The sequence below is a fragment of the Saimiri boliviensis genome, chromosome 8 (genome assembly GCF_048565385.1).
Source record: "Saimiri boliviensis isolate mSaiBol1 chromosome 8, mSaiBol1.pri, whole genome shotgun sequence".
In the NCBI taxonomy this organism is placed as follows: domain Eukaryota; kingdom Metazoa; phylum Chordata; class Mammalia; order Primates; family Cebidae; genus Saimiri; species Saimiri boliviensis.
In genome coordinates, this window is record NC_133456.1 from 124836499 (window position 1) to 124850293 (window position 13795).

Genomic DNA, 13795 nt, shown 5'->3' on the forward strand with positions numbered 1-13795 from the left:
TTACATAATAATGGCTCATTGTGTACATATTGTTTTCCAGGTGACATTGTCCATCATTTGGTAAAACAATGCCACCAAGTTTCCCATCTCCAGCAAAGTGAAACCCGGCATCTGTGGAAAACACCAGCAGCCGGGTAACATTCCTCCAGCCAATCAGTGACTTGAAAAGAAAAGGATTTTAATTTTAAAACACTATTCACAGTAATTCAACAAAAATCCTTTAATTTTCATACAGGCTACCATTGTATTTTTAACCTAATTCTGTATTTTCTCTGTATCTTCTCTCTACACAATGCTAATTATCTTGCTGAGAAATGCACAAAGCCCACTGAATGAAGCTCTTCCATCCCATGTACAACTGTATCTTGCCTGACCATCCATATCTCTGTTCTTTTTAAAAGCTGTTTTGTTGTTGTTGTTGTGGTGGTGGTGGTGGTGGTGCTTATCATCAACTCTCCAGGAGCTAGCATGCCTGCACACTGCTTAGCAAGCAGTAAGCACTTGAGCGTTTGCTGAATAAATAAATGTGTCTCAGCATATCCTTACCTTACCCCACTGCTGCTGTCTTGTCCCCATCCCCCTATCTCTGCTATGCCTTCTTTATCAGCCCACCATATGAGGCTTCCCTTTTTAATAACAGAAATTATTATCTTGTTTAATGATAATTTCACCCATTCGAACTTCTCAGTCAGTACTGTTTAACTGCTCATTTACTTTATTCTGGACCTTTTCCAATAAACAATTTAAAGTAACAGTAAAATCCTCTTCTCACTATGGCAATTTTATAATTATAAATTATATAATTATAGTAATTTAGTTTCTTTAGTTAATTTACTTAATATATCTGTTCATACCTTCATAAGACTGTAAAGTCCTTTAAGGTAGGAATCACATTTATTCACACTGGCAATTTTCCAAAAGTGGAATGTCTGTCTCTTTTGCATCTAGAGACATGGATCAGCATGACCAACACAGAAAAATAGCCACAACCAAAGGTGCTCCGGCTTGTTTGACCCCACAGGTTAAAGCCTAGCTGGAGGCAGCCCAGAGAACACTCTGCTAACAAGCTGCTAACAGGTTCACAAATCAATGGCTAGTAAAACAGGTGTAAGGCCAGGCACTACCTGGAATGCTACTTGCTTCCGCTATAACACAGGGACTAACCTTAAATTGCAACCACTCCAGTCAAAAGTCAAAAGTAACAACAATATAGGAATCAGTATTTGCTGAATGCTCATTGGTACTTTATGGAAACTGCTGCATTTTAACTTAACAAAAGCCCTGTGAGGTCAACACTATTATCATCCCTTCTTAAAGGGAAGAAAACAACCCTAGAGAGGCTAAGTAAATTGCCCAGCATCAATGGCAACAGAAAAATTATTATGCACATTCCTTCACTTATTGAGTATCAATCAGCACCTTGGCAAAAACTGACTGAAAAATAACCATTTAAGAGGCCTCTAAAATCAAAGAAGGCAATCTAGAGAATGGGGGCACTGGACGGAACAAAAATGAGACAACAGTAGGTACTCAGGACAAACTTGATCTCATGATGTTTCCTAGTTTCACCCTCAGCCACATCATTAAAGTGTCATCTCAAAGTAGGCAGCTGCTACATGGATCATAAAATGCCAATTACTGGTCCAACAGGGATGGGCTTGCTACTGAAGATCTTACAATTAAAATTACAAGTATTATATCACTTCTCAAAATACATCTATTCATATAGCTTACAAACTAGGGCTTAAAAATTCTTCCTTTTTGAATTACTAAGACACAAGAGAAAGATGTATCTTTTGAAGACAGTGAGAAGAAAACTGACCAAAGAAAAATAATACAAGATATTCTCCCTTTGAGCAGTTCCAAGGTTCCTGGTGATGATGCCTCAGATAATAACATCAATTCCATCTCTGGTACAAAGCCAGAAAGTTAGTACACCTGGGCTTTTCTCAAATCCAGACCACCAGCTACAGTACAGTGAGGTTGTCCCACTGTTTCAAATGGTTAGCATTCCGGCTTTTAAAAACCTGCATGAGGCCAGGCGTCGTGGCTCACGCCTGTGATCCCAGCACTTTGGGAGGCCGAGGTGGGCAGATCACAAGGTCAAGAGATCAAGACCATCCTGGCCAATATGGTAAAACCCCTTCTCCACTAAAAATACAAAAATTAGCTGGGCATAGTGGCGTACACCTGTATTTCCAGCTACTTGGGAGGCTGAGGCAGGAGAACTGCTTGAACCTGCAAGGTAGAGATTGCAGTGAGCCAAGATTGCACCACTGCACTCCAACCTGACGACAGAGCGAGACTCCGACAGAGCGAGACTCTGTCTCCCAAGAAAAAAACGAGCCTACATGAATAAATTAACTGCCTGGTTTGCATAAAGATTAAATATGCTTTTATAAAGCACTTGTATAGAGGCAATTTATGGGATTACTTAAATTACTTCCCTAAGAAAATCAAATGTATGAAAATTAAGGTCACTTTTTCTACTAACATAGTAAAATCACACTTAAAATTCACATACATAAGAAAACAATATCCCCTTATAAGAAATGAATGCACTTACTCCACAAACAGCAACTTGCATGATGGCATCAAAACCACCTTCCGGAGAATCCAAATTTCCAGATATGCGCTGTTTTCCTACAAGTTCATTAAATACTTCTCCTTTATTAGTAAGACTGAGCACATTTTTGTAGCTAAATGGGCTGGTGCAGTTCTGTTCACTTGTGCAAGGATTCCTGAGCTTAGCTGGTGTTGTGCTAATGTAAGGCATCACAGTCTTTTCCACAAATGAGCCAAATCCTGTAAAGAAAAAAATGGTACATGGATGGATGGATGGATGGATGGATGGATGGAAAGAGATTTGCATTTTTTAAAAAATTAATCTACATGTAAGTGATTATGGACTGAATGTCTGTGTTACCCCAAAATTCCTACTTTGAAAACCTCATTCCCAACATGATGGTATTAGAAAGTGGGTCCCCTGGGAGGTGATTACATCATGAGGGCAGAACCCTCATGAATGAGATTAGTGACTGACACAGTTTGGGTACTTGTCCCTGCCCAAGTCTCATGCTGAAATGTGATCCCCAATGTTGAAGGTGCAGCCTGGGGAGCGGTATCTGGGTCATAGGGGCGGATCCCTCATGGTTTCATGCTGTTCTGACCATAGTGAGTTCTCACGAGATCTGGTGTTTAAAATTGTATGACACCTCCCCCTACCTCTTGCTCCCGCTCCTACCATGTGAGAAACCTGCTCCCCGCTTTGCCGTCTGCCATGATTAGAAGTTTCCTGAGCTTGCTGATGCTAGTGCCATGTTTCCTGTAGAGCCTGCAGGACAGTGTGCTCAGTCTTACTAAGCCAATCAAATCTCTTTTCTTTATAAACTACCCAGTCTCAGATTTTTTTTTTTTTTTGAGACAGAGTTTCGCTCTTGTTACCCAGGCTGGAGTGCAATGGCGCGATCTCGGCTCACCGTAACCTCCACCTCCTGGGTTCAGGCAATTCTCCTGCCTCAGCCTCCTGAGTAGCTGGGATTACAGGCACGCGCCACCATGCCCAGCTAATTTTTTGTATTTTTAGTAGAGACGGGGTTTCACCATGTTGACCAGGATGGTCTTGATCTCATGACCTCGTGATCCACCCGCCTGGGCCTCCCAAAGTGCTGGGATTACAGGCTTGAGCCACCATGCCCGGCCTTCAGATATTTCTTTATAGCAATGTTAAGAAGAGGCTACCACAGTGACCTTATCGAAGAAGCCCCAGAGAGCTGCTGTCCCCCCCTGCTGCTATGTGAGTACATGGCAAGAAAGTATCATCTATGAACCCAGAAGAGGACCCTCACCAGATGCTGAATCTGCCTTGATCTTGGACTTCTCACCTCCAAAGCTATGAGAAATAAATTTCTGTTTTTCATAAGCCACTCAGTTTAACAGTATTTTTTACAGCTGTGCAAACAGACTAAGTCCTAAGTCAACCTTTATATTTTGCCTCCCTACTTTAAAAATAACTCACATTCATTTTCTTGGCATATCAGCCATCAATAATGGCATGTTGAAAAAATGAATAAATGAATATTCTAGAATCCTGGCCATTTTTAAAAAGATTAATTTGGGAAGAGCTTCCTATTACCATGGTCCTTGAATTATGCTTACTCAATAAAAGAATATTTTAAGCAAGTGCTATTTTTTGTTTCCACTAAAATAGAGCTAATTTTTGAAAGGCAGCTATAGGCCTCATGACTGTCAAATCTTTCTACTATTCTGTAGGTAAACCTCTGCAGGAATAGGAGTGGAGAGAAGGAGGCAAAAACAAGGTTAAGCTGAGGATGCATGAAATGGGGAAAATAAAGTTTGGAGAGTGGATCATCATCACATGAAAATCTGGGTCTAAGGTGACATGAGACTATACAGGCAGGTACAGTCACACTAATTAGTAATTAGATAAAATCTGGGTACTCAACACGTTTATAAAATAAGTCAAAAGGCCCAGGCGTGGTGGCTTACACCTGTAATCCTAGTACTATGGGAGGCCGAGGCAGGTGGATTACCTGAGGTCAGAAGTTTGAGACCAGCCAGACCAACATGGTAAAACCCCATCTCTACTAAAAATACACAAAATTAGCTGGGAGTGGTGGCAGACGCCTGTAATCCCAGCTATTCAGGAGGCTGCAGCAGGATAATCACTTCAGGAGGTTGAAGGTTGCAGTGAGTTGAGATCGCGCCATTGCACTCCTGCCTGGCCAACAAGAGTGAAATTCCATCTTAAAATAAAATAAGCCATAAGATAAATGAACAAGTTCCTGTGAAAACAAGCATGCAAGTCATTATCTATGAGGTATAATCTGTGTCAAACAGTAGCACCCCATGACAGAGGAACAAGGTGGCAAGAAGGATTACTAAACATGTGACTATAATATCAGTTTCCACTCACAAAAGGCTAAAAACTGGCATGTTTATCTCACAAGTACATCGTGAGGGACAAAGGAAGAAAACATAAAACCACCTTTGAGAATTGCTAAGACTTAATAAATGAAAATGATCAATGTTCCCAACATTCCTACCAATTCTGAAGTCAGAAGTAATCCTCCTCATTTCGTTCATCAGATCTGTTCCAAGGCTTTTTACATTTTCTAAATCATCTTTCATTGAGTAAGACAGGTCCATAAGGTAGTAGAGGTCAATAGGATAGTCTTCAGCTCTCTTGAATTTTAACGTAAATGTCTGTGGCTCCCCTAATTAGACAAAAGATTAGAAAATAAAACTTGCCTGCCGGCAGTCAAATGCAAATGAGAAAAATCAAATAAATGTGATTTACATGGTAAACACAATAAAACACGTTGTCCTCATTTTTATAAAAACCTGGGAATTCTGTAAGTAACTCAATGGGTATGAACTCAATTTCATTAAACAAATACTTGAAACACCAGGACTTCAGGATGCAAAAATAAAAAAAGACATCCCCAATCCACAGTGGACAAGACAAACAAAAAGTCGGTTTATAACAGAAGAAAACAAATAGAACACCATAAATTAGTCTGGAGAGGGCAAAGCAGAACACATATAGGGTACAACTGACTTCCTAGACACCGAGGTTGTGAACTCTGTTCTGTGTGTAATGGGATGATGCTCTCTGAAAGTGAATAACATGATCCGATTTTCGCTTTAGAAAACTTGGAAGTTTAAAAATAAATTATTGAGGCAAAGAGACTGATCTACAAAAGAAATCCAGAGAGAGATGATGAAGGAGATGAGACAGATACAAGAGATGTTAACATAATCTACTCAGAAAATATAGGAGAAAGAAGGTTTGGATGAAAATGTAATTATAACTTGTAGTTTTCTCTATATAGATTTCTAATAGGCAGCTGGAGAAACGGGTTTGGAGCTCAAAAAAAGTCTGTGTTGCTACAGCATACAATTGGTTTTAAAGCCATGAGAGGAAAACTGACATGCAGGTGGACTACAAAAACTGAGAAAGAAAAAAGACACAAAAAGGGGCCTGGAAAGCAATGGCAAGAGACACAAGGAAAAATACCAGGAGGGTATCACTGATCAAGGCGAGAGCACTTCAAAAAGTACAAAGTGACACTCGGTACAGAAGGGTTTTTTTTAAAAAAAAAAAAAAAAAAAAAAAAAAAAAAAAAAGCCCTGACAAGGATCTCCTAGGTCTGCGGGCTGAAGGTAATGGTGGAGCAGGATGAGGAGGCGAGGCCTGATCTGGCTGAGGAGGGGCCGGGAGGGAAGTCAGGGGACAGGGCCACTCACCATTCTTCTGACAAGAAAGGCTGGAAATCAGAAAAGAGATGAAGAGGCCTTTTTTTTAAAAATTCATTTTTAGATGTGGGACTGACAGACATACTTACAAAAACCTTAACAGCTTAATAATACTAAACAAATACAAAGAAAAAACATAGGTTAAAATGTTGATTTTATAATATATTATGTAGTTAGAGGATGGACACTTTCATTTTTAAAACTCACTAACTCTAATTCATAATTTCTGAATCTTTAACAAAATTTACTTTCAACATTAGGCAACATTTAATATCATTCCAAGTTTATGTGTCTTACAACTGCTGTATCTGCATAAAGTTTTCTAAAATTTAACCAAGTTCATATTTTTGAGTGCCAGTCCACATGTAAAAACGAGCCTTCAACAGAAACTGGTCAGATTTGCATAAAGCTGGTGTCAAATGCCTCAAGTAGACACAGAGGTTATTCATAGCACTGGGCTTCCATACCTGATCTTAATCGCAAAACCAACTGCTGTGGTTGGATCTGAGTAATATCCTCTGGCTTGAGCTTCTCTGCTGTTCCTTTGCTACGGTTGGTTACATTTTTATTTTTCTTTATATCTTTGGAGCCTCTGGGATTTTCTATGTCATCTGGAGGGCAACCTTTCTTTTTTAAGGCTTCTAAGTCATCACATCGTGCAGAAGTAGGCATTCCTTCTTGTAAAAATGTCTAAATGACATATAAAACACAGGTATAAGTATAAATAAGAAGTGTAATGGCCAAACCTTTTTACGTAATGATTGCAAATAAGCAATTAAGTTGCAAAATATTAAATCACATCTAATGTACCTCAGTTCTGCCTTTGAAACAAAATGCTCACTTTATCCAAACTGCAAGAAGTATTCTTGTTTAAAAACAATCATTTCAAAGAAAAGTAATACCTTTCCCAGAACTGACCCAAGTGTACATATTAAATGCTTTATTTTGTAATTCAGAGTATCTAAAGCAATCTTCAGTGAAATCACTAATTGAGCATGGTTAATAGCTACTAATAATATATACATATAACCCAGGTATCAGACCATTTCTCCGAGATTTCTTTAGAAAAGTCCTTACAAAGCCTCTCGTATTACATGGCACTCTCCCTCCCCGTCACAATATGTTGAACAACACAGTGTTTAGGGAAAACAGATGAGCTTTAAAAAAAAAAAAAACTCAATTAATTATGGCATTTTTAAAAAGAAGAAAACGAAATTTAGCACAGATTAAGTATTCCCACAGGTTTGAAAAACTTCAAGTATTAGCTATTATTGTAAATAGATTTTTTTAAAAAATTTAAAAAGCAAAATAGTAATTATATGACAAGGATAAAGGTCCTAATGGCAGATAAATTGCAAAAAAGAAAAATAAGATCGTAATAGCACATGAATGGCTATTTGTAGTAGTAAAATTTCTAGAAAAGACAGAGATTTTAAATGTGCTATCCTCAAACAACCTAGGCAGAAATAAAAATTTAATCAGATAACTGAAAAGTACTTTAGTGAATACAAAAACAGTGCTGTTAAAGATCTATATGAAGACTTTGAATAAAGGTGTTTCATGAAACATGAAAATGGGGGAAAACAGTGACATTATATATAGTATTTATATATTAAATATCCATTTAATGGTGCTGTAGAAAATAACAGTAAGTGAAGATATTTCAATTAAAAAATACACAGTAGTTTTTATACAGGAAGTTTTAAGAGAAATATCACACTAATGAGAGTATTTATGTAATCAACAATTGCAAGGGAATATCAAGAATCAGATAATTCAAAGTTGCACACTTTAATTGATTAAACCTAAACTACTACCTATCAAAACACAAGATCCTGATGAATTACACATTTCTAAATAATAACCAATCCAGGAAACTTTACGTTCATGACACCCAAATAAAATTTCGCTGAATATATTCAGAAAGCCTTAATCTTAACAATTATGCTCCAGCCGGGCGCGGTGGCTCACGCCTGTAATCCCAGCACTTTGGGAGGTTGAGGCGGGTGGATCACGAGGTCAAGAGATCGAGACCATCCTGGTCAACATGGTGAATCCCCGTCTCTACTAAAAATACAAAAAATTAGCTGGGCATGGTGGCACATGCCTGTAATCCCAGCTACTCAGGAGGCTGAGGCAGGAGAATTGCCTGAACCCTGGAGGCGGAGGTTGCGGTGAGCCGAGATTGTGCCATTGCACTTCAGCCTGGGTAACAAGAGCAAAACTCCATCTCAAGAAAAAAATTAATTAAAAAAAAAATAACCCCTTGACCTTCTGATATTAGTTATCCATCCTGTGATAAATTATACAACCTCAAAATGACTTTTCCTTGCCTACTGTTCTGACTTACTCATTCACTAATTCATCGACTCATTGAATATTTAGTGGGCTTTGTGGAAGGCACCATATTTGGAAAAATATAGAGATGACAAAAGTGAATAAAATCCAAACCCTCATTAACCTCAAAGAACTTATATTGGATGCAAATCAATTCTAGTAGATTAACTCAAATATAATTCGGAAGGTTAATTTATACCTACCCACAAAAAAGGGGAAATCTAAAACAGTCAAACTAAATGACTAGGATTTCTTTGAAAGTTCTCCAGTAAAAATATAGTATGTGCCACAAAGGTAAGCTACGTATATATGTATTTTATAACTGTTTAGCAGCCACACACACAAAAAAGAGGAAATTAATTTTAATACTTATAACATTTTAAAATATACAAAAATTATCATTTCACCATTTTTTAATACTAAGTCTTTGAAATCTTGCATTTCTCCAAAACTTAGAGCAATTCTAATTTATTAAAGTCCTCGATAGCCACCTATGCCTAGCAGCTACTGTGTAAGTATTGATTTACATAAAAATTAATCTGTACTTCCCAAGGATACAGCACTGAGCCACACTAAACGACCAGGGAACAAATGGAAAGGACTTGAGGAACAGCTTACTTACTGAATTTGTGCACCACCCACAATTTGGTCCTGCTTGTATACATTCTCCGCATGATTTGGCATTTGCTTTTAAACATCTATTTTCATCTGTCAGAAAGAAGAAAGAACAGAGTATTTTACTTGAAATGTCAGAGAGAAAAATAGTGAAAAATCAGGATCACAATGACAATGCAATATATGTAAATGTCAAATATGAATACTATGACCTAGATAGCATCTAAACTAGACCTTCCCCAAAGAGAGCAGCATTTTTAAATTTAATTTTTAATTTTTGTGGGTAAACAGGTATACACATGTATGGAGTAAATGGGATATAAAACAGGCATACAATGCATAACAGTCGTTCAATAGTAGACGGTGTATTCATCCCCTCCGGCCTTTATCCTTTGTGTTACAAAGAATCCAGTTACACTCTTTTAGTTATTTTCAAATATACAACTAAATTATTATTGACTATAGTCACCCTGTTGTGCTACCAAACACCAGGTCATATTCATTCTTTCTATTTTTTGGCACCCATTAACACTCCTGATTTCCTCCTCACCCTCTCACTACCTTTCCCAGCCTCTTGTAACCATCCTTTTACTATCTCCATGAGTTCAATTGTTTTCATTTTTAGCTCCCACAAATAAGTGAGAACAATGTGAAATGTGACACCATGATTTTGGATCACCTTGGCACTGAAAGCCACATAGAGACACAGTTATCTTCCCTGTCTTCTGTATCAAACACTAAATCCTTTTTTTCAAAGGCATAATTCAGAATTTATCATTCTCAGTTGCCAAAAATGTCATGAGTTTTTTAAAAACTGGGTAAAGTTCTTGTCATTTAACTCATTTCACCATACCCACAAGAATCTTAAGGGCTTTCCCTTCGTTTTCAGTATGCTAACTAATTGGAAAGTCCATATTCATCTAATCCATAATCCCATTATTTCTCAAGCTCTATGTTCAAAGTATGTTTTATGTTTCTTTGCATCAACCTAAGGAAGAGTATGCCTTCTACTTGGTAAGCACTACTACGGACTGTCTCCAACCTAACTTTACTGATTACAGACTCAGCATATGCTTCTTATACAAAATCTGGAAAACACATAAGAGCATAAAGAACAAACTAAAACTTACTAAGAACTAAAGAACAAACTAAATCTTAACTAAAAGAAAACTGTTGCTAACATTTTTGCTAACATTTCTTTCCAGTCTTTTTCCTACACAGATAAATAGCAACGAAGCAAGCATATATGTATTAGCAGATGTATTATTTACATGAAACTGAAGACACACTTTATATATACAGTTAACATAGTTATATACACTGTTTTTAATACCTTATCCTAAGTGTTTTATTCTGGTCATTACAAATTATATTTTTAAATCTAGCTTTTAATGATTATGTAATATTTTAATATATGAGTGTACCCTATTTAATGCTGGACAAATTTAGATTGTTTCCAAATGTATGTGTCCACAGTTCACACATGCTTGCTAACATACACATACAAACGCCCCAAGTACACATATACACATACTGTACTACATGCACACACACTGATGACCATTCTTACATATAAACCTTAGTACACATCTGATTCTTTCCTTGCAACAAATTCCAAAAGAATACTAAGTTGAAGAGTATATTAACATTTCTAGAATTCTCAATACACACTAATTTCTATCCAAAAATAACATACAATTGACCCTCTGTATCTGTGTTTCCAAATCAGTGGATTCAAGCAACCACAGATCAAAAAGGTTTGGGGGGAAGAAAGGGTCAGTACTGAACATGTACAGACTTTTCTTCTTGTCATTATTTCCTAAACAATATAGTATAAGAACTATTTACACAACATTTACATTGTATTAGGTATTATAAGTAATCTAGAGAAGATTTAAACTACACAAGATGGTATGTGTGGGTTATATCAAATATCATACCATTTTATATTAGGGACTTGAGCATTTGTGGATTCTGGTATCTGAAGAAGGTTCTGGAACCAATTCCCCATGGATCCCATAGGGCAACACATACAATCTCCCACAAAATGGCAGTGTACAAATACCATTTTACCACACTCCCAACAAAATAAAGTGCTTAATATTAAAAAAAAAACTGTTGCTGATTTAACAAGTAAGTGTAAATTAGAATATCAATTCAGTGGTCAAGCCTATCAATTTCAGGTTTTACAACTAACCATTTCTTTTATAATTTTCTGTTATGTCTTTTGCAAATTGTTGTTTCTCAGTTTTTATTGGATTTCTACACACATTAATGAAGTTGAACCTCTGTTTAGTTTCTCATCTTGTTTATGATGTTCTGCCACATAATGTTTTTGTTCTTGTTGATTTTTTGTAATTTAAATTTATCAATACTTTTATGGTCTCCTGCTTCATTTTTACTACTTGTAGTAAGTCCTTCTAATCTTGGTATCAAACTGCTCTATGCAGTGTACTTTTACATGATTTGGAGGACAGAACTGAGTACCCATTATTCCAGATATGTAAGTACATCTTTATAGAAGGGTTAAATATATTTTCAGCTTTATTTTCACTGCACTCCTAGATGATGCCAATGTTTTGCCAGACTTTTTGATTAAAGAGTGAGAATGTCTTCTAGAAAGTCAACTGTTCTGTTTTTCACTTTTTAGATAATAATGGGCAGCTCATAATCTTCCATTCTAAACATTTACTTTATTTGCCTCTAAATGTACATGCCTTTGCCTTCCTTCTGTTCACTTACTCACTGTCACATTCTCAAAAGATCTTCATGCACTGTATTCAATCCCTACCATTTTAGTACTTCACCAGTCAACCTGCCTCCCATCATCCTGGGTGGCAGGGGTGGGGGGAGCCTGACCATGAGGGATCCTGCCCTTTCTCTGAGGGAGATGGGGCCACTGCAGGGCCTCCAGAAGGTGCACTATGGTACGACTTAGGTTCTCCCATGAACCTGACCGGTCACAGAGTGAGTGACACAAGATAAAGAAATAAAAAGACAACTAAGAAAACTTTTGGTTTTTACCTGTTTGGCCGAACACACAGCAAACTGAACTGATCAGTCCAATCCAGAAAATCAGTTGTAAATTCATCTGAAATATAAAATATGCCTCATATTAATAATAAAGAAAATGAGAAAATGCATTGAATAGAAAGTATTCCCCCATACCTTATGTTGTTGCTCTTACAAATATGATGTCTCTCAAACTATTTCACTCCGGTCCCTTTCCACAAACCCTTGCCAATCTCCCCCCACAGCTGGTTCCCTCACCTTGCACCTACACTGCAAAAATAACTTCCATACCAGAGCCCCAGAACCCATTCATGCCTTTCTCTAAAGCAAACCGAATATATTTTAACATTGACAGTGCTTAAAAAAAAAAAAAAAAAAAAAAAAAAAAACAACGGAATGTTAGGTATTCCTCAACACCATAAAAGCTACTAAAATCTCAGCCCATTCAATCTCTATCTCCATGATCTCCTGTGGCTCCCAGGGGCCCAAATCAGCATATCCAGATGCCTCAGTTACCTTAATGCTGAACATTAGTTTTCAAAAACCTGATCAAGTCATCCCCCTGCTAACAATGCTTCATCAGTTTTTATTTCTCCTCAGGCTAAGACCAACATCCTGTATAAGACCCCATATAGACTTTTGAACTTGATCTCCTATTACCTCTCTTTTTTAAGAAAATCAACTTCTGCCAGGAGCAGTGGCTCACACCAGTACTCCCAGAACTGTGGGATGCTGAGGGAGGCAAATCACTTGAGGTCAAGAGTTTTGAGACCAGCCTGGCCAACATGGTGAAACCCCAGCTCTATTAAAAATACAAAAATTAGCTGGGCATGGTGGTGTGTGCCTGCAGTCCCAGCTAGTCAGGAGACTGAGGCAGGAAAATCACAAGAACCCAGGAGGCAGAGGTTGCAGTGAGCTGAGATACTGCCACTGCACTCCAGCCTGGGTAACAGAGCTAGATTCCAGGTCAAAAAAAAAAAGAAAAGAAAAGAAAAGAAAATCAACTTCTGTGCATGGAATTAGTAAAATATTCACTTTAATTTCCCAGAGTGTCCAGAATCCCACCCTCCCGCCAAAAAAAAAAAAAAAAAAAAAAAAAAAAAAAGAGGGCATAAGACAAAACTGGAAGTCTTGTCTTCTAGAACTTCTAACAAAAATATCAATATTCTACATATTAAACGTAACTATCCTAATTTCCTACTATTACGTATATATGTAAGTATTTTCCCTGAATCAAAGCTTTCACACTGATATGAATCTATATCTTTGATTTGGTCAAAGATGGCTATGGCGACTGGTTGCTGACCTGATCCCTTAACTACTTACTGCTGTTGGACTGGCAGCCAGTCTAATAATTACATATAAATATCTGTCCCTTCACAAGTGAAAATAGAAAGTTTTTTAACCCAACAAACCGATAGCAGATGGCCGCAAGAAACCAACTGGTAGTTCTGTGAACTGGTACAATTTTTTGGGAAATAATTTGACAATTTACATCAAAACCCATTTAAAAAAATCCTATCCTCTAGTAATCCAGCTACTGGGAATCACT

At 37.3% G+C, this 13795-nt stretch overlaps 1 protein-coding gene across 3 annotated transcripts in view; it reads right to left on the bottom strand.

The window, feature by feature from the left end:
- ITGB1 (integrin subunit beta 1) overlaps positions 1-13795 on the bottom strand; it is a 51674-nt gene that overhangs the window by 17762 nt on the left and 20117 nt on the right. For all 3 annotated transcript variants that reach the window (XM_039478902.2, XM_039478901.2, XM_074405252.1), the window contains exons 2-7: positions 12256-12322; positions 9239-9324; positions 6747-6969; positions 5067-5237; positions 2567-2805; positions 5-160 (exon numbers count right to left, since the gene is read on the bottom strand). In XM_039478902.2, the coding sequence (XP_039334836.1) occupies positions 5-160; positions 2567-2805; positions 5067-5237; positions 6747-6969; positions 9239-9324; positions 12256-12322 (942 nt within the window). The remainder of the gene's footprint in view (positions 1-4; positions 161-2566; positions 2806-5066; positions 5238-6746; positions 6970-9238; positions 9325-12255; positions 12323-13795) is intronic.